Here is a 26,181-nt window from a genome sequence, read left to right on the forward strand (position 1 = left end):
TTTTGTTACCATTCATGTATACATTTATTAAGCCAAAGGAGTTTGATCATGTCACAGTATGTTACTAGAGCACATGAGATCTTTTCAACTTCACTAACAATGGTCATTAATTATTTTTTATTTTTGCCTTTCAAGCTTAAAAAAATCTACTCTTCCTGAATTCCCCATGAAAGGCTCTTTTTTTTTTTTTTTCCTTTTCTTTTCTTAAAGTACAAAACAAATGTTTCTCAGATATGTAAACAAGCATCATGGAAATGAGACTGCTCCTAAAGTTAACTTTATTGTTATGGATGTTCTGATAGATCTATGTCATGGTACATGTATTTCAGGTCAGTGACTACTTCAATGGAAGTTATTGTTACCATCACCTGTGCTGCCATTATTGGAGGCCTGGTCAGGGTTAAGGCCCTTCTGTGCAAGGTGCTGTTCAAATACCTGGCTGTAGCTGAGGTCCCTGGCAAGAAGGGCATTCACTGATGTGACTATATAACCTTCTCTGCTCCATCTGCTCCACAGTGTTCCTCACAAACCACAGGAGTTCAAGTGAAACTCCTCTCCAAGCTAACTCTGGAGCTCATGTTCAGATACTGGTGAAGAGAAGGCAAATGTCACTGCAGGCCAATCCTGACACCTGCAGTCCTGTGCGTAAAGCTGCTCACAGTCATGGGAATGCTCATATGAATAAGAAACTCCCATGGGGAAAGTCTGCAAAGTTGAGTCCCTGGGTCATTGAACTCCTTTGCAAAAAAGCATGTGAGAAAAGCAGACTGGTTCCTTTTCTCTAATGTTTCATCAGTATAATTCTAAGAAAGAAAGGGATGGGGTCAGTTGCTCAGTTTCAGCACCTTGAGCATTTTTTGAGTTCTGATCCCTAAATTAAAGAAGTCTCTACTCTGCCTTGGGCTACTGTGACCAGGCCTGGAAAAGTCAGTTGGACATTCTTTGTCATGAGGAAGCAGTGGTTTGCTATTAGAGCATGGAGGGATTCTGTTTTATGGCGTGAAGGCTGCATCCTAGGCAGGAATTGTGAAGATTGTGTTTGGCCATCGGAAGAAATTATTCTGAAAACGCTTCAGAGCAATTGCAGTTTAAATAATGATTATAGCTTCATATTTGAGGTGAAAAAAGAAAGGGTTACATGAAATAAATAGCAAAAAAATCATTGTCCCTGCACAAACATAACATATTCCTGCCTATGAAACATTCCTTGCAAATTACTGCCTTTCAGGTTATGTCAGACATTTAAATGAACCCTTTAGAGCTAAAATACAGTACTCTGAAATGAGGTTAGAAAAATTTAAAAAGGACTAATGGGAAGTGTGTACAAAGCTCTCTTTAAAACAGATTTCCCACCTGGACAGCTTATGTGTGTGAGGCCTCAGTAGACGTAGAGCCGGTCTGCGATGGCAGCGGGCATGTGGGTCATGATCTGCATGCGCAGCCACCAGTAGTAATCCATGGGGTGGTAGCGGGTGTAGGGGGCCGTGGCGGTGAGCGCGTGCGCCACGCTCTCGATGACCGGCGAGGTGTCCCTTGAGCCGCTGTTGCAGTACGACTCCATCTTGCTGACCTGCTCGTCAAAGTACTTCCGGCCGTAGTCCTTGCGCACGATCTCCGGGAGCTCGTCCCACATTTTGTCGGCGATGGCTTTGATGCGCTCGGGGCTGTACAGGTTGGTGCCGGCGATGAAGTTGCCGGGCTCCACGATGCTGACCATGACGCCCTGGGGCTGCATCTCGTAGCGCAGGCAGTCGGAGAAGGCTTCCACGCCAAACTTGGTGATGCAGTAGGGTGACCGGGCAGGGCTGCCCATCCGCCCCATCATGCTACTGATGTTCACCACGCGACCTAGGCAGAGGCCGAGCAGAGCACAGCTGAGCCGTGGCACCTGGCCCAGAGCAGGTACCTGGCACACACCACCCAACACGTTCCTCAACATGCATCCACCCACCTGCCCACTGCCTGGCAGACCTGCTCATGGCTCTGCCTGAGCACTGCTGTCCTAGGCAATGGCCTTCAGGCAGGAGAACAAGCCCACTGCTTGTGCTCCTTGGCTCATTCTACCTGAGGGAACAGCCACATGCCGACACAAAGCTCAGTGCTCTGAGGAACACAGGAGAGGCTGGACAAAGCCTGCATGGAGGGAAACAGGATTGCTCAGCAGCAATTTGGACTGACCCCAGACAAGTGAAAGCGGGAACAAGGAAAGCCTCTGGCACCAAACCTGAGCTTATTTATTTGCAAATCAAAGACTGCCACAAAGGTGGCTCGGAGTGTCTGCTTCTCAAAAAGGAATGGATTGTTCCTGTACCACCAATGGCCAGAGCAGCTTAAGTCCACTGCACTCTTCCATGTGACAGCTGGGTTATGGCCCCAGGCACAGAGATCTCTCCCTGCCAGAAGCCATCCATTTGGGCTGGGGAAAATGCTGGTAAGAGGCCGTGAATACTGTAGTCTAGGCAGAGGTTGGAGTTCTCTGCACTTTCTACCAGGGCTCATTGTTGTGTTAGAAAGAGAAACTTTGACCTCAGAAGTGGATAACCTTCCATGATGGAAGAAGGGCTGCCCAGGCCACATCCAACCCAGGTCTGCAGCTCAGGGCAACATTGTTAATGCCTGTGGATGCCCCAAGAGTGAAAAATACTCTCATTTAGTCAGGCAGTAGGCCTTGGCACAGGAAAGCTTTTGCCCCTTTATGCTGAGACCCACGCAAGCCTCAGGTCTGCATGCCTTTGCTGTACAACCCCCTCTTTTCCTACATCACAGGCTCCCAGAGTAACAGTGCAAAATGACAACTTCCCTGCAAGAAGCTTTTTATACTGCTGCTGCCCACCCTGCCACAGCTGGTTTTTATATAGCAGGGAGGAATGCTCCTGGCACTTTAATTTATTGTGAGCTGCAGTTTCTGAACAAGTAAAAGTAAGTATAATGGATTTGGTCTTGTGTGGGATGTTGCAGGAGAAGGCAGCACTTATGGAAAAGAGAAATAACTGGTTTTCAGGCCTGCTGCCTTGCTGTGTAACTCGGAGAGGTGAGGCAATCCATGTGTCTTCTGGGGACCACATTCTGTCTCTGAAGGCAGGAAGGTGGCAGATGGTACAGAGAGAAGTGCCATAGACCTTCTGGTCTCTAACATAGCAAGATGCGACAGGATGAGGAACCTGCTACAGGGACAGCCAGTCAGGCGGTCTGTCACTCACCCTTTGACCTCCGGATGAGCGGAAGGAAAGCCTTGGTGGTTCGCACAGTCCCCCACAGGTTCACTTCAGCTACCTCCATGTAGGTGTCCATGCTGGTGAATTCAACTTCCCCAAATGTGGAGATCCCAGCATTGTTAACCAGCCCCCAGAGACCTACAAGACAAAATCAAGCACCATTAGTTGTGCTAATAGGTTACTGAACCACACAACAGAGCTTTTTCATTACGACTTGTGATAGTGAAAACCAGATAGAAGAGAGTCCAGAGAGCACTTCAGTCTCCTGGGCAAATATAACCACCTTGGAGATCGGCCTGTACCACCCAACACCGCAGCCACAAAGTACTGCAAATGAGGCTTCCCAGGAAGTTCTGAGCTATCAAACAGAGAACTTCAGCCTCGTCTAAGCTGTTCTCCTTGTCACTCTTATTTTATCCATCATGATTTTTGAAAAGAAGCAAAATAGATAATGCAAATAAATAGGAATGATCTTGTAAGAAACAAGAGGGTAATTCTTTCAAAGTAAAATCCCTTCTGTCACCGTAAGAACTAGAGTGTCTGCAGTGCTGGGAAGGAGGGTGTAAACATGGGTGAGCATTTGTGCCACTGCCTCTCCCTTTTATTCTGCTGCAATCAAAATGACAACAACTGAAGACTACTCATTTGGCAATAAAAAGAAAGATTAAAAAGGAATTTTGAATAAAATTAACTCACTTCATATAATATTCTAATTGGACAGGAAACATGCTGAGGAAACTCTGAGAAAGACTTCTGTCTGTTGTTTAGAAAAACTCACTCTTATCTATTGACTGACTGTGTCCAGATCTGTGTTATCAGAAGAAGTCCAGGAAAGGCAACTTCATTCTGGCCTATGCTTGACAATACAGAGCTAGAAAACTTAATTTATATAGAAGATCCATAGATAAAAATTAAATACAAAGAAAATTTAAAAAAAAATTGGTTTGCAAAATCCAAACCAAAACATTACCAGTTGTTCTGCTTTAAAACAACCTTGTGTTGAATGTGGATATCCTTTAGGAGAAAAACATATTTCAAAGGATGGAAAGGCTTCAGAAACGTATGAGCAAAGGCAATTTTCACAATACTTTCACAGAATTTGCTGTCATCACCTCAGAATGAAGTAGGCAGGCTAAGAAAATCAGTACAGCTACCCCCTGAACTTTAAATCGTAGTATATACAATAGCATTAATGATACCCAGCCAGCTTCATGGGAAATTCTTTGGAAAACCTCTTCATTTCCTTTGCCTTTTGAAAGGGTGGGGGAGACATTTCCATTGTTAACTCACAATCTTTGGATACTGGGCAGGTTTTATGGCAGAAAAGGAGTCACAATAAACTTCGGTTCACAGGAACAAAGCACTAATCCCAGAGCCTTGAACACCACTCTGGTTTTTGCCAATGTCCCTACAGGAGCTAGCAGAAAACAAAGCAGTTTCCTTTTTAGACACTGTGTGAAGTGGGAAGCTCCTTTCTGATATGGTACAATATTCAAACAGGCCATTTGCTCTGCCCTGCTGCTCCTCAAAGATTCGTGTCCTTCAATCACATGCTCAGCTTTTGAAATAAGCCCTGACAATGCCCTCAGAGCCCAGCCAAGAGAACTCCTGCCCCCTCTGTTCCTTCAGAGCCCATTGCATACACACACCTTTCTCTGGGTCCTCGAGGCTGTTTTGCACATGCTCCACTGCCCGGTCCATTTCTTTGCTGTCACAGACGTTGAGCTGGACAGTTCTCATTCGATCACTCTTCATGGCATCCAGCTCCTTGGAGCCACCCTCTCCCTTGTCCTAGAGGGGAAGAAAGTGCTGGTTTCAATCTGGCTAAAGAGCCTGTGCAGAATATCAAACACATACCAACTCTCAAATCAAGCAAAAGAGTGCACAGAGCAGTCACAGAATATTCAGGACAGTCCTGCAGCCCTAGGAAGAAGGGGAGCAGACAGAATTGATCCTGCAGAACACCGTTCCTCAAGCATCTCCATCTGACCATGACCCCTGTAACAAGTCAGCTGGTACAAACTGTTTCAACCACCAAGAAAGCAGCCAGAGGTGAATCTGCTGCAGCAAGGCACCCAGCAAGCACTCACTGCCCAGTACGAGCTCCTGAGGCCAAACTTTGTCCCACTACTGCAGTGGTGGGCATGCGGTGCCATCCTCACTTGGCATGACACAGGCCACAGCAACTTGCTTGGGAGGTTATGGTGTAAAATGGCCAGTGAGTTCCTGAGCTGGAACAGGCCAGTACTTCATAGCAGGCCTGTTTCCTGACTGCTGAATGACATCAGATTGCTCTGTACACCTCAAGCCACAGGCACTCCCTGTCAGATGCCAGCAGGCAATGGTCAATGAAATGGAGCTTGTCTGCAGTCTGAGCCCAGGCTGCCCATCTGTCCCTCACATGAGAGTTCCCTTCAGAGGCCATACAACCCCATCTCTCTGCCATGTATCTTCCAAAAACCCTTTTCCTGGTTCCTCTCATTCCTGCACTTATATACAATGTTCAGAGACATTTCACTGACGTAACCATCCAACATCTCCTGTCTTCTCCTCCATGCTTCCATATTCCATCACAGACTGTTAACACCAGTTAGTGTTTGTCCTTAAGAGAGGGCATCTACTGCTCTCTCTTCTAGGGAAGCACACTGCTTACAGAATGGAGTGTTAGAAGTCTCATGTGCAGTTTGATGCCAAAGCAGTTTATATGGCAAAGCACTGGAAAGCATACAAGTGACAAATGTGGGAATGCCATCAGGGAATCAGCAAATGCAAACATGCAAGTCTCTTGAAAACAGCAGATATAATAAAGGAAAGAAGGAAAATGAGGCCAGGTCCTTTCCCTGATCCCAGTTCTATGAGGCCCTACAAAATCTCTGCGCTTTACCAGCCTTAGAGACTTCATAGCTCTGCTGGGACCTCCACAGCATCTTCTTTCTCAACCCTGACAAGGTTGGCTCTGAAAGTCAGCTCCCTCCTGCCCTCCCACCCACACACAGATGGGTACTTGGACAGGACCTCCTGGGGCTGGGATCCTGGCCAAGAATTGGACTCCGGATGTTAACCCACACCAGCAAGCCCACTCCTTTGGCTTTCAGCAAGGGCAGATGGTTTAAGCTGGGCACCTGGTGACTGTGTCTCCTGGCAGGGGATGCAGCCTGTCTCACAATCCCCAGGCCCATACACAGCTCACACATAGCAGTGTAAGGATCTTCTCATGCTACAACAGGAGACCAGCACATCTCTGCTGCCAGCCCCAGGGCACACTGTCCCTGTGGCAAGAGGGCCCGGCCCTTGCACACTCAAAAAGCACATTGCTGCCTTGCCTTCCTCTCTCCATGGTCACTCTCTGGGGCTCCTGGGCTTCAGCTTGTATCTTCATCAGTGTGTCCTTGGTCTCTAACACCCTGTGGCTCTGAAGACTCCCATGGAGCCCTGCAGTGGCCAGCCTGTGTGCCAGCTTCCTCAGAGAACCTCTGCCTTCTCATTCGCCTGCAAGCTGCAACAGGCCTGAGCATACACAGCAAAGCAAACAGGGGTTCCATCACACTCCTGACAGCAAAGACAAACATCACATATGTCCAATGGTAACAGATACTGATGGAAAAATACCTTCTTCATCTTGTGTCAGCTGGCTTCTCCATATATTAACCAAAGAGCTAAAAATAAAACAGCTGCAGCATGAGCGTTCATTGGTTCCAGTCTACCACTGTCTTTTGGCAATGCAGCATCAACACAACTCTCACATGAGTATATTTGGCACTGAAAAGCTTAGGAAGTAACTGTGTGTGAAACAGCACACTATTAGCACAGATCCGTCCTTGGGCTCCCCTCAGTCATGACTCTACACTCCTCAATCCTGTTTCCTTTAGTAAAATTACAGTTAGGTAGGTGCTCAGGATCTGGCCACTTTAGGAAATCTTTCCTAATAAAGAGTCAGCATTGCATATACTTTTAATCTGCAGTAAGGACATGGCATTCCTAAGACTGTGCATGTCCTGAGGACACAGTGGCTCCCCAAGAAGCAGTCTGCTTCTGATGTGCAGATGTGCTGTGAAAAACAAACCCATGGAAGTGACACTGAAGTTTCAGAGTCATTTCCTCTATGTCAGAGCTAGGTCAAATATATCCAAGCCAAAGATTACGTTCCCTATTTCTACCTCCACTTTTACCTAGCATCTAAAAACACCAAGCTTTTTCTGCTCCTAAAATCAGCACCAGCAATAATAGACTCTGATCAGAATCCTATTTATGATTTTGCTAGAGAAGCCTGTAGCACAGTGAAAAATCAGCTCAGTCTCCTGCAATTGTTTTTGTCTACAGAAAGGATAATGGCCTGAAGACACACAGGAGGCCACTCAGCTAACCGAGGAGTTTTGGCATTTTCCAGTGTTTTCTGATGACAACTGCTGTTACCATTCTTGGCAAGGCCACACAGATTTTGGAACATGGCATGTGAGTTCAGCTAAAGAAGCAATATTTAATTACAGGGTGATACTGCAAAGCTTTCTGCTGATTCTTCTGTGAGGAAGTAAATATTGATCAAAGTCTAAAAGACTTCTGGCATGCTGCTGCATGTCAGCTTATGTTGAAATTGTCAGAGGCCAAGATTTTCCACTAACATGCATTCAGGAGAACAAATACTGAAGACAACAAAAATAGAAGGGAGGTTTAAGAAACTGTTATATATGTCCACTGAAAATTGTGCCTTTTTAGAATCTCAGAGAGAAAAAATGAAACCCGTAACTAACTTTGCAACTCTGAAGTTTTTGGCTTCTGTCAATATAGAGGCAGGCTATTACTCTAATCAGTTTTTTTTTAAGTTTGCAGTGTTCTTATATTCTCTAATGTTGATCTTCAGTTACAAAAGCTGAGTAGAAACATCTATCAAAAAAGTACTCATCTACCCTCTGTCTTGAGCCCTTCTGAAAGGCAGCAGCTCATACCAAGTGTCCTGTTCTGCTGTGACGCCTGCAGAGGGAGCCCAGGTTAACAAATCTTTGGCTGAACACTGAGACACAAGACACAGAGCTATCAAGACAGACACCTCTTCTGAAAAAATGCAGCAGAAACAAACTTCTAATTTAAGCAAAACTTTGTAATAATGAAAAAAAATAGGAGAAAGTCGAGTAACATTAAAGAATACCTGGAAAATTCTCTCTAAATAGTATCACTATTAAAGATACATTTATAGCTATGAGTGAGCTGAAAGATTAGATCAAACTAACTGACGCACCTCAGGATATCCTGAGGAGTAAGTTTGTTTCTGTTAGGAAATGGCTGTGCAGCTAAAAAAAAAGCGCAGGGTTTCATACGGAGAGAGGCTAAAACTCCCTCCTGTTCTCCATGACCATCAATGCTTTGCCACACCAAGTTCTCCTGCAAAGCATATCAAGGCTGTGTCACTAAGCTGTTTGTGGCCTGATTCTTCTCTCATTTCCACTAGTGGGACTCCATCACCTACCCCATTACTTCAGGAGACCCCCCCAATACACACCATGGTATGGCTGTAGTCATGAATGTAGAAACTATGCTCAAAACACATGCCATAAAATAACTGCCAGCTTGGTTTTATGGCAAAATTAATCAAAATAAGCCCTTCATAAATATATACAGTCTGAGAGCAGGGTGAAAGGTCCAGACTACAGCCTGACATCAAACTTTGCTTACAGTTACGCCCATAAAATTAGATTTGGGATTCCAGTTCACCAGCCATGGAACAGACCATGATGCTGTGATTTAAATAAGAACCCCTCTAGATACCATTCAGTCCTGGTTCTGCTCTGTGAAATTCAAGCACCTGTGTCTTTCCCTTTTGGGCTACCAACCACCCTCCCTCTCCTTGGCAGAAAGCTGTGCAGAGTGGAGGGGGAAGATTGGAGTTGCTATGTGTTGCTGCACATGCCACAGGTGGAGAACAGCTTTTGTTTTCCCTACCTTTTGCAGGCAGCCAGCATAAATAATGAAACCTTTGTCATGCAGGTGCTTGGCCAACTCAAATCCAAATCCTGAGTCACAGCCTGTTATAAGCACAGCTCTGCTGCCAATCTGCAAAACAAAACAGAACAAAATGCACTGGAATTGAGTATTTGAAATTAGTGGTTTGCAGCACACAGAATAAGTCATGTCCTTGGCCAGGAGCAGTCTGTTCCAGGGATGTTCTCTACACTCAATGCCAGCTCCTGCCACCCAGAGCCTCCTGAATACAAGAAATGACATTTTCATGCTGAGTTCACTCCAGTGAGGCAGGGTCACCACCCTCCCAGCATGGAGTTCAGTACCTCTGGCAACAGGCTTCCAAGGCAAACAGACCAAGCAAACCACCATGTTCTGGCAGTTCATGTGCACCTTGAAAACTGAAAATATACCAGACCACTCCCAAGACACATTTTCCCTTCATCAGGAACTGTTCCTATATGTTCAAAACAGGCAGGAGTCCACTCTTGTGCATATGCAGCCCTTAGGGCATGGAAAAGACAGCTGGAGTGAAGAAAGGATATGTTTTAATCTTACTGACTACCCACTCATCTTTATCTCTAGAGCACCTAAGCCCTCTAGAGCTGGGTTCTAAGACCTAAGAAGATTCAAGTGGGGTTAATATATGAAATTGAGACCAGTTGGTCATCACTCTTTTTGTCTGGTCGGGATTTTTTGGTCTTCCTACATTTCCAACTTAGAATTTAAACAGAAGTATACCTCCTTCCCTCACCAAATTCTTTTTTCTAACCCAAAGACAGGCAGCAGTTAAATAACAAGCTAAAAAATCAGATGGTGCATCAGACAGCCCAACAGAAACAATTGTACATCCAAGGTGCTACTGTGGGTGGGATTACATAATAACTGCCTGCAATTCACTCTGACTCATCTCTTTTAAAACTATAAATTTGGCTTTCCCCAGCATACTCAAGGACTGATCAGGGTGGAAGCTGGGTGGAAGCAGCAAAGGCTCCTCACACTGGAAGCCCAGCAGTGATGCAAGGATGACATCTGAGTTCCTCCAAAACTCTGTTCCAGAGTTATGGTGCAATTTGTGCATGCTCTAGCACCACTACAGTGCTGAGTTCTGTGCCACAAGACAGACAAGATGACACTCCCTTTCCTTTTGCCTGGCACTGTTCCTGGCAAGTCAGTATCTCCAAGGAGAGGGCTGCTAAAAAGGGCGACTCTCCAGATGAAGTGGTGAGGACACACTGATTTATTTACATATCTTTAAACAACTATACTCCAGACAGAGTACTTTATTAAGAATTTGTCATGCAGATTCCCTCCGCTCTAAGGTAGAACATTTAATCTGCTGAGTGAGTTCCAAAAATAGGAAAAACCTACTCGTGTGATTGTTTATTTCCATCCTTAGCAGCACATACCGTGCTACGTCAATGGAAGCTCGGTGCTAGGAAAGAATGTGGAGTATGCTTGAGAGGTCCAGCTTGGAGTCTTTCAGGCAAATTAGAAAGATGAGTTTGGTCACCAGACTTCAGGGATTTTAAAATCCCTGCTCAGCAGAACCAGTTCCTGGAAGCCATAGTCATACTCACCTGATCGACTTCATTTGCATAAGAGCGGCTGCCACATGGGGACAAGAGAGGGAAGGAAAATCTTTGCATGGGCCTGTTAAGAAAACCCAAAACAACAGAACAGTCAGATGTGGAATATCTTGTCCATACCCTGCTGCAGCAACATACACATGAAAAGGAATGTAGTGCTGCCTACATACATGATGTAGATTGTCATTTGGGAAGACAGAATCTAGTCTACACTTCTCCTTAGTCTGAGCCTACAGTATGACAGATTTGTTACTCCAAAGACCTTGATGCTATTTCCAGCTGCAGAAGCTGTCTGGGTATTACAAAGTGTTCTAAAATAGCTCCTGGTCTAGAGGTACAGAGCTGCTTCCACCCACAAAACACGCAGTGCAGTGTTTGCATTTTTAAAAGCAACAACACCCTCACTTAAGATTTGCACAGAGTTGGGGTATGGGAAGTTTTTAATTTGTCCAATGAAAGTATTCTGCTGTGGCTTTGTCTCTGACACCCAGTCTGAGGCTGAATTGCTTGGATTTGTCTGACTCCTTTTACACACAGCTCCATCCATACTTCATCCTGGATAACACTTCTTTCCCTGCAGTGTCGACCCATTAGATACTCCAGATTTTACATCCCCTTTTTGCAACCGTTTAAGCTAAGAAACACTGTCTTTGAGCAATACCTGCCATGCAGATCTGAAGTTCCTCCGCATAGTATGTGAATCTCAGAAGACAAAACATATTCACAAAGACAGACTAGAGCAAAGCAACAATGCCTTCCAGAAATGAGATTCGATTTAGAAAAGCTATGTTACCCAGTAGCATAACTCTGTCTTAAGCCTTGCCATCATTCATCAAAACTGGGCCTGAAAAACAAATCAAAGTGACCCCAAGCTATGTCCTTGCCAGTCACCTCTCTGGACTTTACCAACTTTTTCATTTTCGCTTTGAGCACTGACATTGCTCTCCTGGAGCTTTCTGGCCTTCCCTTAGACTTGCTGAACTTTATCGATCTTATGGCTCCCCCAACAGTATCTATCCTTCCCAAAGCTTATCTTGCAGGCTGCTTTTCTGTCTTCTAAATAAATTTGCATAATCATTCACAAGTATCTCCAGTTCAGACATCATAGGCTCTCCCAGGGTGACCTTTGCTATACTGCACAGCAGCTTGCAGACACTGGCCTCTGAGCCATATCTCGGGAAATCAAGGTATCTATGAAGGCAAAAGCTTTGAACCAGATGGGAAAGGAGATGACATATTCAGGCAATGGTGTTCACTCACCTTCCTGAAATAGTTTAGCCGTTTTTCTAACTTAGAGTGTCACAAGCCAAATCAGCTCTTGAAATAGCTATAGCCAACTTAATTGCTGCAAAGGTCAGTCCCCAGGCAAAGTGTGTGTTAACATCACTGACCTGCAATCCTGGATTGAAACTCTACCTCAACAGTAAGTTTCTTGGGTGTGTCTTAAAGTGCCCAGAAATGTTCATAACATTTCTTTTAGTTGAATTAACTTGTTTTTTATTTTTCAGTGTCATGTTTGGCCCTGTTATTTCACTGCAGAACACTGATTTGCTGCACTCAATTCACAATAATCTGTAGAGAACATCTACTTGACATTCTGCCTATCTTGACCTGAAGGCAATGGCAAAAGAAAAACAGATGCTGGCTGGTGCTGAGCAGGAACGTCATCAGCAGAAACAGCCAGGAAGTGATGTGAGCCCCCACATGGTACATTAATGCACCATAAGCCAATTTTGTCATTCTGCATCACTGAATTCTAGAGACCACAACAGAGACTTTTAGAATGCACAGATGGTCCTCAAATTGAATTTCTGCTTTTGTAATCATGCTTTTGTTCAGTTCCAGCAAAAAAAGGAGTCCCCAGCTTGAAGAGTCAAGTACATAAATGCTGCTTCAGTGCATTAAGACACTGGTATAATGGCAGCACTGCCTTTCAATGAACAGTTGGATTTCTATTGCAGGTTTAGCAATTGCAGGGACTTGCAAATGCAACACAATTTTGCCCTGAGTACAAGACACACAAAGCACAAATACACAGTAAGCAAAACAGAAGACAGAAGAAAAAAAAAACAAGAATATGCTGAAAATTCTTTCCTCAAGTTAAGAAAACATTAATTTGTATTTTTAAGGCCACAGCAGATTCCTGCAGGTGAACTCTGGTGTATGTGGAGCAAACAGGTGATAAAGACCTATGTCTGTTTGCACAGGAAATCTCTTAACAGCTTAGCTATCTACAACAGCCTGTTACCAGAGCCACCCTTGACCGTGATGATGCTGGACATCACTATCAGCAGCAGTAGAGCAACACTGGAGGTGGCAGCTTTTGTTTAACAGGTCATGAGCTACTTTTAAATGGTTTATGTACAATTAGTGGTACACACACTGATGTTTGGAAACCCCACTCTAAAACAAAGCCAGAGAAAGCATTCAACTTGCTCTGGATTTGGACTAATAGGGGTCCAATCATACAGCAATATAAATGTTGGGGTTTTTTCAGAGCTAGGAATTAGAATTAGATAGGCAACTTTCTGTTCATTTGCAGAAAAAAAAAACAGCTTAATTACTCAGCCCACCTCCATTTCTCAGTAAAACCTTCCCTCTCAACTTTCTCTTTTCATGGGATTCACTGCCTCTTTAATGAAGTCACAGAAATATATGACAGTTTCTTGCACTGAAGCAAGGCCTGCTTGCTGATAATCAAAAAAATCCTCTTGATGGATGCTGAATTAATGCTCTACTCCACAATTTATTGACTGCAGCATTAAAAAAAAACCAAAACAACAAAAACACCATGTTGCCAACCCCTCTTTGCATACAGAGGCCATCTCTGCTGTGCTCAGCTCAGTGACTGGCACAGATTGTCCAGGCAGGTTCTAGAGCACCCATCCTTGGAGATACTCAAAAGCCACCTGGACACAGTTCTGGGCAACAAGCTCAAAGAAGCCCTGCTTTAGCAGGGTGGTTGGACCACATGACCTTCAGAAGTCCCTTCCAACCTCAACCACCTTGTGACTGTAAATAAACTGTCCCACTGAAATCAAGTGAGTCTCTGACGTGTGCTTTACTCAAGATGTCACTCTTTTCTCTTTTCCACCAAGTTACTTACCTAAAGACATTCCCTGGGTCCTTGAAATTCAGCGCTTTCACAGAGAAGTTCAAGAGAGGGCGGGACAGCTTGGTGGCCAACATGTTTTCAACTGGCACACTCTAACCAAAAGCAAAACTGCTCTTCCTTAGCTCTGCAACATAAGGTAACACCTCTGTTTTAGTTGCTCAATTATTTTGTAAGACGTGCTGACTCCACGTATTTCAACAGTAAAATAAAGTCCAAAGGAACTCATCTTCACCCCTTGCAGTCCCTCACACAAAGATAAACAGCTCAACCTTCAGCCACCCAAGATGCCTTTAAATAAGAAAAAAGCATTATAAGTAAACTACCAAGCAAGGAGATATTTAAAGAAAAAGTAATTTTCTCCTTCTTCAATGCATCTTTAATGGAACATCTTTTTCTCTGAAACAGGTAAAAATTAAGGTACTCATACGGAATACATTATTTCAAATGAACTATATGAAATAACTCTAAACAAAAATATACCTTCAAGTCAGAGATGATGTCATATGTTTCCAAAGCAATCCTTGGCTTTACAGCTAGTACAGCCATGCAGTTAAAAATACAATTTTTTGTAATTAAGTAGCTGGTGATGCTGGACTAAACACAGGGAACCACCAATAAACTCAATACCGAGTGAAAACATCTCAAGGACAAGACTTTGGTACCGAAAGACAACTTCAATCATATTTATCTTGGATAAAATTAACCCAAGGTACAAAAAACATCTCCCAGCCCACTTATTGAAGCTGAGAAAGGGTATCTATTTGTTAGGGGTATTTTGCATCTTTGCCGAAGGCTGGGCCGCCACCGCGGCAGCTTCGGGGCCTGCTGGAAACCAGGCCTGGGCTGAAAAACAGTGAGATTACCGCAGAAAGAGCAGCGGTGAGCACCGCTGAGAGATGGAGAGGGAGGGAGCGGACAGGGCTCAGGAGGCTCGCTGGCTCGGCTAATCCTAAGAAATCCCGATGGTTTGATCAAGTTCGGGAGCACGGTTGGTGTCCCCGCAGGTCTTTGTGAGGTGTGCAGGGAGGGGGCGAGGCCCGAGGTCCGTTGCAGGTCCCGCCGACCCGGCCCGGGCCAGCCCCTCTCCGGGACGCGGCTGCCGCGGCCCCAAAGGCGCTCACGGTCCGGCCGAGGCACCGGGGGCCCGGGGCGCCCGCCCCGGCTTGTGGAGCCTGCGGGGGAGGCCGCGCAGAGGAGACGCCCGCGCCCCCCGCCCGCAGGGGGCAAGGTCACCCTGCGACCCGGCTGCCAGAGCTCCGCGGGGCCGCCGCGGCCCACCCCGGCCCGCCCCGCGGCCGCCCGCGCGTTACCTGGAGCCGGCGGGCGCCGGGCGCTGCTGCCGTTTGAAGGAGGCGGGGCCGGGGGCGCGGTGCCGGGCGCGGCGGGAGGCGGGCCGGGGGCAGGGCCGGGGCGGCGGCGGCGATAGGCTGCGGCCATGCGGAGCGGCGCGGGGCTGCTGCTGGCGCTGGGTGCTGCGGGGGTGCTGCTCCTCCGCCTCCTCCTGCTCTTGCCGCGGCGGGCCCGCCGCGCCCTGCCCGTGAGTACCGCGGTGAGGGGCCGGGGCTCGCCGGCAGAGCCGCCGGAGGCGCCCCGAGGCCCAAAATGGCGCCGGGCCGTGTGGCCGGGCCGGGCTGAGGCGCTGCAGGTGTCGAGGCCGGAGCGGCGCTACCCGGATCGGGCTGGACTGGTGGAGCCGGACAGACGCTGTGAGGGGGGCGAAGCGCCGAGCTGGGCACGGCCCAGGGCGATGAGGTCCCCGCTGAGAGGCTCGGCCGGTCCGCGGTGCGGCGGGCACTGCCCTCGGACCCCGCGGTGCGGCGGCTGCTCCCCCCCGCAGTGCTCCACTTGGAGGGGGAACGTGCTCATGTAATCACAGAATGGCTTGGGTAGGAAAGGGCCATAAAGATCTTCCAATCCCAACCCCTTGCCATGTGCAGGGACACCTTCCACTAGACCGGGTTGCTCAGAGCCCTGCCTTGCAAACTTCCAGGGATGGGGCATCCACAGCTTCTCTGGGCAGCCTGTGCCAGGGCCTCAGCACCCTCACAGTTAAGACTTTTTTCCTAATATCTAATCTAAACCTACTCTCAATTTGAACCCTTTCCCCCTTGTGCTGTCACTACATGCTCTTGTAAATGGTCTTCCCTCAGGTAGTAGAAGGCCACAATTAGGTCACCCCAAAGCCTTTTCCAGGCAGAACAATCTAAATTTTCTCAGCCTTGTCTCACAGGAGAGGTGCTCCATCCCTCTGATCATCTTGGTAGTCTCCTCTGGACTTATTCCAACAGGTTCATGTTCTTCCTGTGCCGGGACCCTGGAGCTGGATGCAGCACTGCGGGTGGGGTCTCACCAGAGAATCACCTCTTTTGACCTGCTGTCTATGCTGCTTTGGATGCCCAGGATATGACTTGCTCTCAGAGACATTGTTTTTGCTTCAGGACCTCCAGCTCAATCCTTCCTCCTGGAATGGCCAGATAACACCTGTAGTCTGATTGCAGCCTCCTACTTCAGTCATCCATCCACTCTGCATCTCTTACTTTCCCTATCCCTGTTCCACTTGAGAAAATACCTTCCCTTTAGTGAATATTTTCAGTTATTTTTCCTGGGATATAAAACCTCAACTTTCCCAGCCCTGGAAAAAGGAATACGCCATGTTTACTTTGTAGCTGCCCTTATCCTAAAATCAATCTGTTTGATAACATCAGAGGATTGGTCAGGGGAGCCATAAAAGGGAACAGGATCAAAAAAAAAAAAGTGACACATTAGGAAAATATAAATTCTGGGTAAGCATGCCATATTCCCATGTTGTCTAGAAAGACAGGCTGAAAAAGTAGCTTCAATTTCTTTAGTAAGTTCTGCAGTAAATATGTATAATTCTGATAGATCAACAGCATTAGTAAAATAAATTCTACTATTTAGTGAACTAGCCATATCCCAATAGGAAAAGCTGTGTACCACTGAGCTGGCTGCAGGTCAACATAAGGCTGACCTGCTAGGGCTGCCTGAACTGTGAGGAATAGTGTTGTGGATCACACAGCAGGCATAGACAGTATTACTGTGCCCACAAGCCACAGCAGCACCTGTGGTACAAGAAGTTATTCTGTGCTCTTAGCAGATCCCAGGTAGCCTGTCAGCACTGGAGGGCTGTCTCCCATGCAGTGTTTCTGGGGAGCACTGTATGACCCCGAGTGAGGGAGGCACCGGAAGTTCCTCAGAATGCTCATTAAGGTCACTGTGCTGATAACTGATCCTCTCTGCCTGTCCCAGCATTGAGTCAAATTAAGCTGCAGATTGACCTTATCAAACTTCAGGAACAGGCAGATTAAGCCTTATCTCAGGACTTTCAAAAGACAAGGGTGATTGGGCTTTTCTGTGTTCAGAAGTTTTTCTGGGATAGGATCCTTTTGGCTGGGAATAGGATTTATCCCTGCTGTCATCCCTGGGAGTTCTCTGTCCATCAAGCATGGCACAAACAGGCACAGGTACAGATGTGAGATCCAGTACATCCCTTGGGATTTTGCACGCTCCTTGGTGCTGCTGTGGCCTCCATCTGTTATGAGCCATGATGCCATAGTCACGTGTTTTATTACCAGCAATTAGGGTTACAGCAAATTACAATCACAGGATCCTTTTAATACTTGAAGTGGTCCCTCACTTTCCTTGCTATTATAGGCAGATGAGAGGATTTTTAAACCTCATTTCTGTCTACATTTTGGTTGTTTGTTTGGGGATTTTTTTTTTTTTTAAAGGAGCTAATGATGGTTGAAGATTGAGTATCTTCTTTGTTTGCCTGACTGTCTTCTGGAAGTGATTACCACTGCCCATTTCCTGCACACTTCCTGCTCTTTTGAGAAGTCCTTTGCCTTCAAGATTCAGGGGCAAGGGCTCTAGTGAGGTGAGAGAAAGAGAAAAAGAAAGTCAAATCCTTTCTTTTTCCACGGGCCAGCTTGTTGAGTTCTCATGGGAGGTGACCTTGACAACTTCTGTGATCCGGTTCTTGTTTGATTTTCATCTCTCTTGGAGTTGTGTCACTCTAAATTAAATTCAGACTGAGCACTGTATATTTAATTCTCACTTATCTTTTGTCCTTTAGCTGTAGCTATCTTTAGAGCTTTAACAGAGCTAGTCTGTATCTGGGTGCTCTTTGTCTAAGTATAGGTTATAGTATAATGTTAATGTGGGTGTTTGTATCATAAATGCAGCACAGACTTTTGATCAGTTTTTGTTTCAGCTTCAGCTCTTACCTCCACTTTGAGAGCAGTTACTTCAACATGAGTTATAGGACAGGGTGTAGCTCATTTGCTTATTGTTCTCTGCTGAGACTCACCCTGAGTTTGTGCAGTAATGCTCTGATCACTATCACCCTGCAATCATCCCTTATTGCTGCTTCATTACAGTACATGTCAGCAAAGCAAGAGATGAGAGAGTACTTGTGATTGACCCATTTTCCTCTGAAAATATGGCTGGACCAGCTAGTGCAATTCATACATAAGCACGTTCATACTCCAGCTGTTGTGAATACAGTAACAGGCAATATTAGTTACCAATATCTCCAGAGAAATGGAACTCACTTCCTTATTGCATCCTCTGGATTTTTATTGCTTTATCATGCTATTGCCTCATGGATATGGTTTCAGTTTGGAGCATTGTGCAGCACAGCAGTTGGCAGCCTTCTAGCTGGGTTAAGTGTTAATTCATTGCTTCACACCTGTGGTGAGGAGATGACTCTCAAGAAAAGACAGAGGGTGAATGGGCAGTGTTTTGCTATAGGCTTATCTTCAGGATTTGGTATTCTGCTTTCATATCTATCTCAAGCCTGTTGTGTCATACCAGATGGAGTATCAAATCTTCCTTCTCAATTTACCTGTCAGTCAAAAGATAATAATAATGTAGGAGAGAACCGTAGGATTTGATAAGTTGTTCGTCTTAAGACTGCAGAGTTTCAGAAGGAAGCTCTAACCTGGAGTCACATTCCTGTGTGCTAAAATACAGTATGGAAAGTGCCGCATAGAGTGGGAGTGGATGGGGAACAGACAGCAGTCACTCAGCAGCTAAAAGAGCTGCTGTACAGTTCAAGCCAGTGACATCCTGCCATTTGGATGTTCTCAATGCTCCTTTTTCTTACTATGAACTGGTAGATCATTAACTTCTTTTGAGATGTTTCTGCTTTGGCCACTGATACTTGAAAGAAAGAGTTATTGTTCCAGCTCAGGTATTGAGGCAACACAAGTTGTTACAGACCAGCAACTGAATAAATGCATCATTTCACAGTAGTTGCAAGCTGGTTGTGTTTGTGCACACAGGTGCCACTGTCACTTGCATCTGGAATTGTACCTGCCCTGTCTGCAGGACTGCAAGTGACTTCTGTGCTGTGGGGCAGGGTGCTGGTGGTGCCTACATTGCAATGTCTAATGGTATCCTATGACTATCTTTCCCCACACAGGCTGAAGGGAAGGCGGTGCTAATAACAGGCTGTGACAAAGGTTTTGGACATGCCTTGGCAAAATGCCTTCATGCAAAGGGATTTACTGTTTTTGCTGGATGCCTGCTCATGGTGAGTAGTGAAATTTATCAGATTTTTTGCTGATTAGAGAAAAATGCTTCTCAAGTGAAAGCATCTTCATTTGCAGTTGCAGCCTCCATTTCCCCTGGTTCAAGACCTGAGAGAGTTGGAGTGGGCAGGAATGGTTACATCTTCCATTGCTTCATCTGCCTGTTGTATCTTGTACCTCATTCCTCATTCTTTAGGGCAGGGACTGTCTGTCAACTGCATGTCTGTACAGTAGCTTGTACAGTGTAGCACTGTTCACTGCTGCAAGCCTCTCAGAAATACCACAACACCATAAATCTGATAGGCCAAGATTGCTGTGGCACTGTGGCTGTCTGTCTTCCATGGCATCCCTGTTGCTGTCTTTCACAATGTCATTTTTGTGGACCCCTTCCCCAAAACTCATCTCCAAGCAGACTTTCCTGCATTATTAAGGCTCTGCTTCCAAAATGTCTTGCAACTGTGCTTCTGCAGCTTCTGTACAAGCTGTTCAGCTTGTATAGCTATTTATGGACAGTTGAATAGAAAATTTTACCATACATTTCTGACATCTTTAGGTCTCACTTCCTGTCATGTGTGTTTGGCAGGTGTCATCACTTGTAAGAGATAAGTTTAGACACACTAAATCTGAAGGGGTTGCAGACCTCTCATCCCAGTCCCTGCTCTTGCAAAGGACTTAGAACTTAGTGTTGTGAAACTGTTTTTATAAATTGGGCTGGCTCCACTTTCATCTCAGTTGGGATTTTACCTTTACTATGCATTTTTGCTGTATTGCTAGTCAAAACTCATGATTTCTGACCTGAATTGTTCAAAATCAGTTCATAGTCGCTCATTTCTCCATTTGAAGATGACTACATCAGCACAGGTGCTCAGAGCATGATGACTACAGATTTTTGACTACTGTGGAGGGTGAGAACAAACAAAGGTGGCTTTCTCTGCCTGTGTGATCATGGCAGAACTTACTTTCTTCCACGACGCCAGAAAGGAAAGTTATTATCAGCTGACATATTGTGTAACTTGAGAACAAGTGAGTCCTGTTGGATTATTGCCACTGTTTGGAAATTTCCATATGGAGCCTCTGTAATTCCTTCAGTAATCATGTCATTTGCTGCTTTGGGATGCCTTTCTCAGTGCTGGTGGCAAGTCAGGCACTCTGCAGAGCAGCAGAAAGGAAAGGAGAGGGAAAGGAGAGTGGCTAAGGGTGCTGTTTCGAAGGCACATGCTAGTGTGAAGCAGAGGTACAGGCTCCACTGGAAACCCCATAAAGAAACTAAATGCTCCTGAAGTGAGACCTGTTTGCTTGCTTGCTTCATTGCTTGTGAGCTGCTGTAGGTTGCAGCAGGGTCAGAGTGGGTATGGGGACAGCTGTCATGAGGCAGATGACAGGCTCTTAGTTCACACCTAGTTAGTCCATCACCACTTATATGCTTTTATACAGAGAATTAAAGGATCCCTGATGCAGTACACCACCACAGAAAACCTTTGTATTAAATATAGGATAATAGACTGTGAGGTGCATCAGGAGCTTCTTAATGATCAGATGGTCAAATGTAAAGTTATGGGAATGAAAAGAATACTGCATGAAGGCTGGGATAGAACTGGAAAGGATCAAATGCAAAAGGGATTACATAAAGCAAGGGCAAGTAAGTCCACTGAGAAAGTTTCTGTTAAAGTTTAGGATCATGATGGAAAAACACAAAAATAGATCATTAAATAACCTTAAAAGTAGAAATTACAGGAAAAGTTGAAATAATGTTTTGTTTTCTTTGATCTTACTGAAAAGAAAGAATAAATTGTTTTCAGATGCCCATTGCTAGCAGTTATCATGAGAACTGTAGACAAGAAAAGGTAAAGAACAAGGGATGTTTATATAAATTCATGTGCTTGTTCACCAGGCCTGATGAAATATACTTAAGGGAATTTAGAGGATGAGCTATTGTGATTTTTGCTCCATGGGTGATATTTTCAAGAGCACCTGGAGGCCAGGGGATTTCCCAAAGGCTGGAAGAGGGCAGATACTGTACTTCCCTTCCCAAAGGAGATAGACCTCTGGAATTGCCAGGGAGCTCACCTTCAGTGCACTCGATGCAATTGCCACACACTGCCCTGTCAGTTTTACAAATGACTGGATCATAGTGTGATACACCCTGCCTGTATAAGTTTACTGGGAACAAACTGTGCTGTGTCAATCGAATCTCATTTTGGCTAAGCAGCAGAGTGGCTAAAGGGGAAGGAATAAATGTGTCCTGAGTAAGGGTTTTGTTACAGTTTGTTACAGTCCCTCATGATAGTCTCATGGGCAAGCTTATGCTCTAAGTGACTGCTGTTTAGTCCCAGGACCATATTCTTGGAAGTACCCCCCAGAAGAGAGTTTGCACTTGGAAAAAAATATGCACAGAACCATACAGAGAAGATTATAGGCCTTTTTGGGACCAGGGTTCAAAATGATCCTGACAGATTGGCTGGAGTCTGAAATAAATTATGTGAAATCCAGTAATGACAAGCACGAGGTGTTCCGCTCAGGAAACACAGGAAGGCAGCACGTGGATTGGCAGCAGGATGGGGAGGAACTGTCTCACATGGAGTGAGCTGGCTGCATCCATGGGAGTTCAGCATTGTGTTTGTGGCTTCCTGATTCCTCCTGAGATCTCACTGCAGGTGCCCAAGTGCTTGCCAGGACCTAATCCTGAATCCCAGGAGCTTCCATGGGAAAAAGCCATGTCTGTGTCTATAACAGGGGGCTCTCCATTAATGAACATCTTTGTGTTCTGCCTCTCCTCAGCACCACTGCACTGAGATCATCCTCCAAGCCAGAACAGGGGAGAGGAGCGAGGAAGGGAAGGGGAGTCAGCCAAAAGCTGCAGCAAGTTTCCTCAGCTGGGTAGAGAGGGTTTGTGGAGCTGCTGGGCTTCTCAGCCAGGAGCAGCCCCTGCTAGGCACAGGGTGGGGTAGGCAGGCAGAGCCTGCAGGGCTGCAAGGGCAGGATAACTAGGGGATAGGAGATAGCTGGGAGTAAACCACACAGTCCCATTGAAGGCCTGTGGAGAGAACTTGGGCAGCAGACTGGGCTGGAGCATGATGGCTTTCAACTCTTATGGAACTGGGAAGGGGAGATTCTCTGAGAGGACAAAAATCAGCAAAGAGAGGTGGAGAGAGGCTTTGTAGGAATAGTTGGGCCATTGCTGCCAGCACCTCATTTGATTTGTGCTGCTGTGTGGCTCCTGCTGGTGAAGATCACCTCTGGGAGGACAGTGTGGCTGCTCCGTTGGGAACTGCTCCAGGTGTTATCCCAGCCAACAAATCTACTATTTGAAAAACAAGGAGAAAGTACCATGTGGTACCTAACAAGGAATTCACTGAAGCCCCTGAAGACCACAGAACATAAGATGATGTTCACTTGCTTCCATAAAAATCTGTATCTGCTTCATTTGTGAAGAGGTGTTCTGGACAAAAGAATTAAGAACTTTGTTTTACAGTTAAATAGTGGCTAAGATGGTGTCTGCAACTATGAAAAATGGTCCCAATTGATATTGCATGCTGAAGTCAGTCTTCCAAAATCAATATGTTTTGTCAATAATGAGTAAATTGTATCTGGGAAGGTAACTTTGCAGATAGAGTTGCTTTGGTAATAGGGGAAAATTCATTTCCATATGAACAAAACAATCAATTTTTACCGGATTTTTAAGTTGCCAGTCCATGACTTTGTTTCTCAAAAAGCAGAGGAAATATTTATTGTTTATTTTATAAGTATTATGCAAGAATAAAGAAAAAATGCAGGGAAAGGTCTTTTCACTGCTTAAATGACAATTGGCATTTGTATGCAGATATAGTTATGGTTTTGGTTTTATATAGATACAATAAATCTTTCTCTTTTCAAGCTGAATTAGCTTCACTTTATGCACTGTTAAGTAGTGAAATTTATTTTATATAACTTGGTATACAGTGAGGCATCATACAACCCTCATTTGTTTCAAAGTGAATATAATATTTTGGTGACCATGTTCTTGACAACTTGTAACGCCACTTTGAGATTGTTTTCGTGGCTAGATAAGAGGGCCAACACAGTCCGTCACCACGTTTGATGTGCATTAGAAAAGCTTCAAACTTTGTTTGCTGTTCTTGTTGTACTGGGAAATAAGTCAGTTGTGAAATGCCATGCAGCCATGGGACCAAGAACTCATTCCTACTATTGTCATAATGCCAGTGTAACTACAGACTGATTTTTAAGAGAACTGCCCTGTTTTGCTCACATTTGTGATGGATACTTCAGCTCTTTTCCTTCATTATGTGTCAGTGTTCACTGGACTGAAGGTGGAGATGAGATGTTGTATACATATGAATTAAATAGCCTGATATATTTATAAAAAACTAAGCAGTTACATGTTTTTTATAACTGCCTGGCAGCAGAGGCTCCTGAGCAGGTGACTGTGGGTGGGTTGCTTGCCTTGTTTGCCCTTGTGCTGTGGGAGTTGGTATCAAGTGATAAAGGAAGAGTGGCAGCCAGGCATGGTGACTCACCAATTCATAATTTCTTCCTCCCTAATGAGGCAGAGCTTGTGATTCAGGGAATAGTTTTATGATTTATATCTCAAGTCTGCTGTGGAACTGTGTGGCTAATCTGTGCTCTTTTCACTTTTATTTGTTATTTACCACCTGAGCAAGGCTGTAAGGCTTAGACAGCAATCTTGCCTGCAAGTGAGCAGGTGAAATTTGGAATTTTAACTGTGTTTACATTTGACTAAACAAAAAAGCCACAGTAGTAACAGAATCTCTAATAATAGAAGTGGGATGGGGAGGAAAGAAAGGAAAAGGGTTGAAAGGAAAGCAGAGACATGAAATTCTTGTTCCCTATAGAGTGAAAAAAAAATAAAATTCTTTCTTTAGCCAGAATCTCCTTTCATGCCTCATGTCTGTAATTGTGCTGCTGTGTAGCAAATCTCCACTGAGCACATATTCCTGAACATCTTACTCCAATTTCTGTACAAGTTATGTTACCTGTAGAGCACAGAGACCAAGGTAGTGGAGAGTCACCCATGGTTCTCTCTGGCTGGCACAGTATTTCAGCATGTTAGGGATGTGAAACCCATCATAAGGAGCCAAGAGCAGGGTGAGCTTTTTGGTGCTTCAGGGCACTGGGTCACTGATGCACTTCTGGAAGTGGTGCTGGAGGGAATAGGAGGATGGCACGCTGGTTTGTGCATCTTTGTGCACCAAGTTTACACCTGTGTGTGCAATGTCAGTGGCTTCTGTTTCCTGTCCATGTGAACATGCCTGGCCCCAAGCTGCCTTGCTGTTCTTGGTCCATCTTAGTGGGACACCTTTCTGTTCTGCTGAACAGGATGAGAATGGAGAAGGAGCCAGGGAGCTGAGGAACATGAAGTCAGACCGGATGAAGGTGCTACAGATGGATGTGTGCAGTGACCAGGAGGTGGCTCGAGCCATGGATTTTGTGAAGAGGACCCTGAAGGAGCCAGAGGAAGGTATGTAGGGATATTTTGCTCACAGAATCCTTTCTACAGAGCAGGCCATGCATTGACCAGGTCTTTCTTTCTGTGCGCCACCAAAAGAGGGTTAACAAGCCTGAAGGCCTGTGGCAGTGTGTGGCTGGCAGTCAGGCTGTGCTGTACCCGGGTCAGTGAGGACAATTGTCTTGCTATTGATGTGGCAGGCATATGGAAAGAGACCAAGACTGCTGGAGGATTAGGCTTTAACTCTACATCCCATAAAAAGCAATGAGTGGCAGCAAGCCCACAAGTATCTGTGTCTTTGTCCTTGAATGTCTGTGAAGGGCATAGAACGGCCAGAGCTTGATCCCTTTCTTGCACTCCTGCCACACATGCTCATAGCTCATGCAGACCTTGCAAGTGACCCTGCTAATGAAGAGGTGATGGGCCCTGGCTGCTTACTGCTGCTGTCCCCTCTGCTGTGTGGGTACAACTGTGAGGGTACATCTGAGCTGGAGCACATATTTGGACTGCCCCCAAACCTGGATTAATGTTCAGTCAGATCAATCCATGTGTTCAGTTTGCCATGCAGCATCCCAGAGGTGATGGGAAGTGGAATCCAGGTTAGGCTTGGCATAGATGACCTTAATCCACGTGTCACCTTAAGCATGAGTCCAACTCATGGACCCCAAAAGCATGTCAAGGGAGATAAGAGTCCCATCTTTCCTTCTTGAAAGTGCTTTGGCAGTGGGATGTGAGTTTACAGTCAGAACCTGATGTGATACCACCTGACCTCTTCTCATGTGATGAGGTGAGACTTCTTGCCTTGCACAGGCTTTTCTGCAGTCTCTATGCCAGTAGCAAGCTGGCCAGCAGTTGTAGAAACAGGCTGAGGGTGAACTGAAATTTGACATCTGTGGCTTCAGGACTTCAGGGCTGTGACTTGAAGGTGGTTGTTCATCTTGAAGCTTGGATGAGTCTGCCATGGCCCTGGTTTTGTTCATGGCAAGTATCAAGCTAGTAAATAACAACAGCTCTAATCTTCATGCAAATTACATGGCACACCTTCTCTTCTAAAATAAGCATATGAAATGTAACTGAGTAATGTACAAGCTCTGATTCCCACACATGTTCTCTCTGCATGATTTTTCTTCCTACACAATCACCCAGGCCTCATCATGCTTTTCACATCTTCTTAAGCTTTTCCTGAAGAGCCCAGCAACAGCAGTGGTAGCACAAAGCCTTTTTCCACTGAGTGAAAGCTTGGAAGGGAGCAGCTCTATTGATTCTATAAATGCAGCGGTGTTTGCAAAACTGT

General features: G+C 45.4%; 2 protein-coding genes across 5 annotated transcripts in view; one reads left to right on the forward strand and one right to left on the reverse strand.

The window, feature by feature from the left end:
* Nucleotides 1-15,275, reverse strand: BDH1 (3-hydroxybutyrate dehydrogenase 1). Of its 3 annotated transcripts, none has more exons than XM_005527092.2 (7): nt 15,182-15,275; nt 13,863-13,995; nt 10,748-10,820; nt 9,150-9,260; nt 4,865-5,006; nt 3,201-3,353; nt 1-1,848 (listed from the first exon to the last, which is right to left on the reverse strand). In XM_005527092.2, the coding sequence occupies exons 2-7, from the start codon at nt 13,943-13,945 to the stop codon at nt 1,379-1,381; spliced, it is 1,032 nt and encodes a 343-aa protein (XP_005527149.1). In that variant the 5' UTR covers nt 13,946-13,995; nt 15,182-15,275; the 3' UTR covers nt 1-1,378. The 3 variants fall into 3 exon arrangements, with proteins under 3 accessions (XP_005527149.1, XP_014111625.1, XP_014111624.1); XM_014256150.2 differs by lacking the exon at nt 15,182-15,275 and adding an exon at nt 14,735-14,978; XM_014256149.2 differs by lacking the exon at nt 15,182-15,275 and adding an exon at nt 14,352-14,716.
* The window catches only part of LOC102114500 (D-beta-hydroxybutyrate dehydrogenase, mitochondrial-like), a 16,980-nt gene continuing 6,068 nt past the window's right edge, over nt 15,270-26,181 (forward strand). For both annotated transcript variants that reach the window (XM_005527091.3, XM_088061331.1), the window contains exons 1-3: nt 15,270-15,408; nt 19,315-19,425; nt 24,758-24,899. In XM_005527091.3, coding sequence (XP_005527148.1) covers nt 15,307-15,408; nt 19,315-19,425; nt 24,758-24,899 — 355 coding nt within the window. In that variant the 5' untranslated portion in view covers nt 15,270-15,306. The remainder of the gene's footprint in view (nt 15,409-19,314; nt 19,426-24,757; nt 24,900-26,181) is intronic.

This window comes from Pseudopodoces humilis, chromosome 11, assembly GCF_049639895.1.
Source record: "Pseudopodoces humilis isolate 2021_Gansu_Grassland_sample_001 chromosome 11, ASM4963989v1, whole genome shotgun sequence".
Lineage (NCBI taxonomy): Eukaryota > Metazoa > Chordata > Aves > Passeriformes > Paridae > Pseudopodoces > Pseudopodoces humilis.

Coding starts and splice junctions, on each gene's coding strand:
- BDH1 (XM_005527092.2), bottom strand. CDS start 13,945: ATGTTGGCCACCAAGCTGTCCCGCCCTCTCTTGAACTTCTCTGTGAAA. Junction 9,261..10,747: donor ATGCAAATGAAGTCGATCAG/GTGAGTATGACT, acceptor TTTGTTTTGCAG/ATTGGCAGCAGAGCTGTGCT. Junction 5,007..9,149: donor ATGCTGGCTGCCTGCAAAAG/GTAGGGAAAACA, acceptor CTTCCCCTCTAG/GACAAGGGAGAGGGTGGCTC.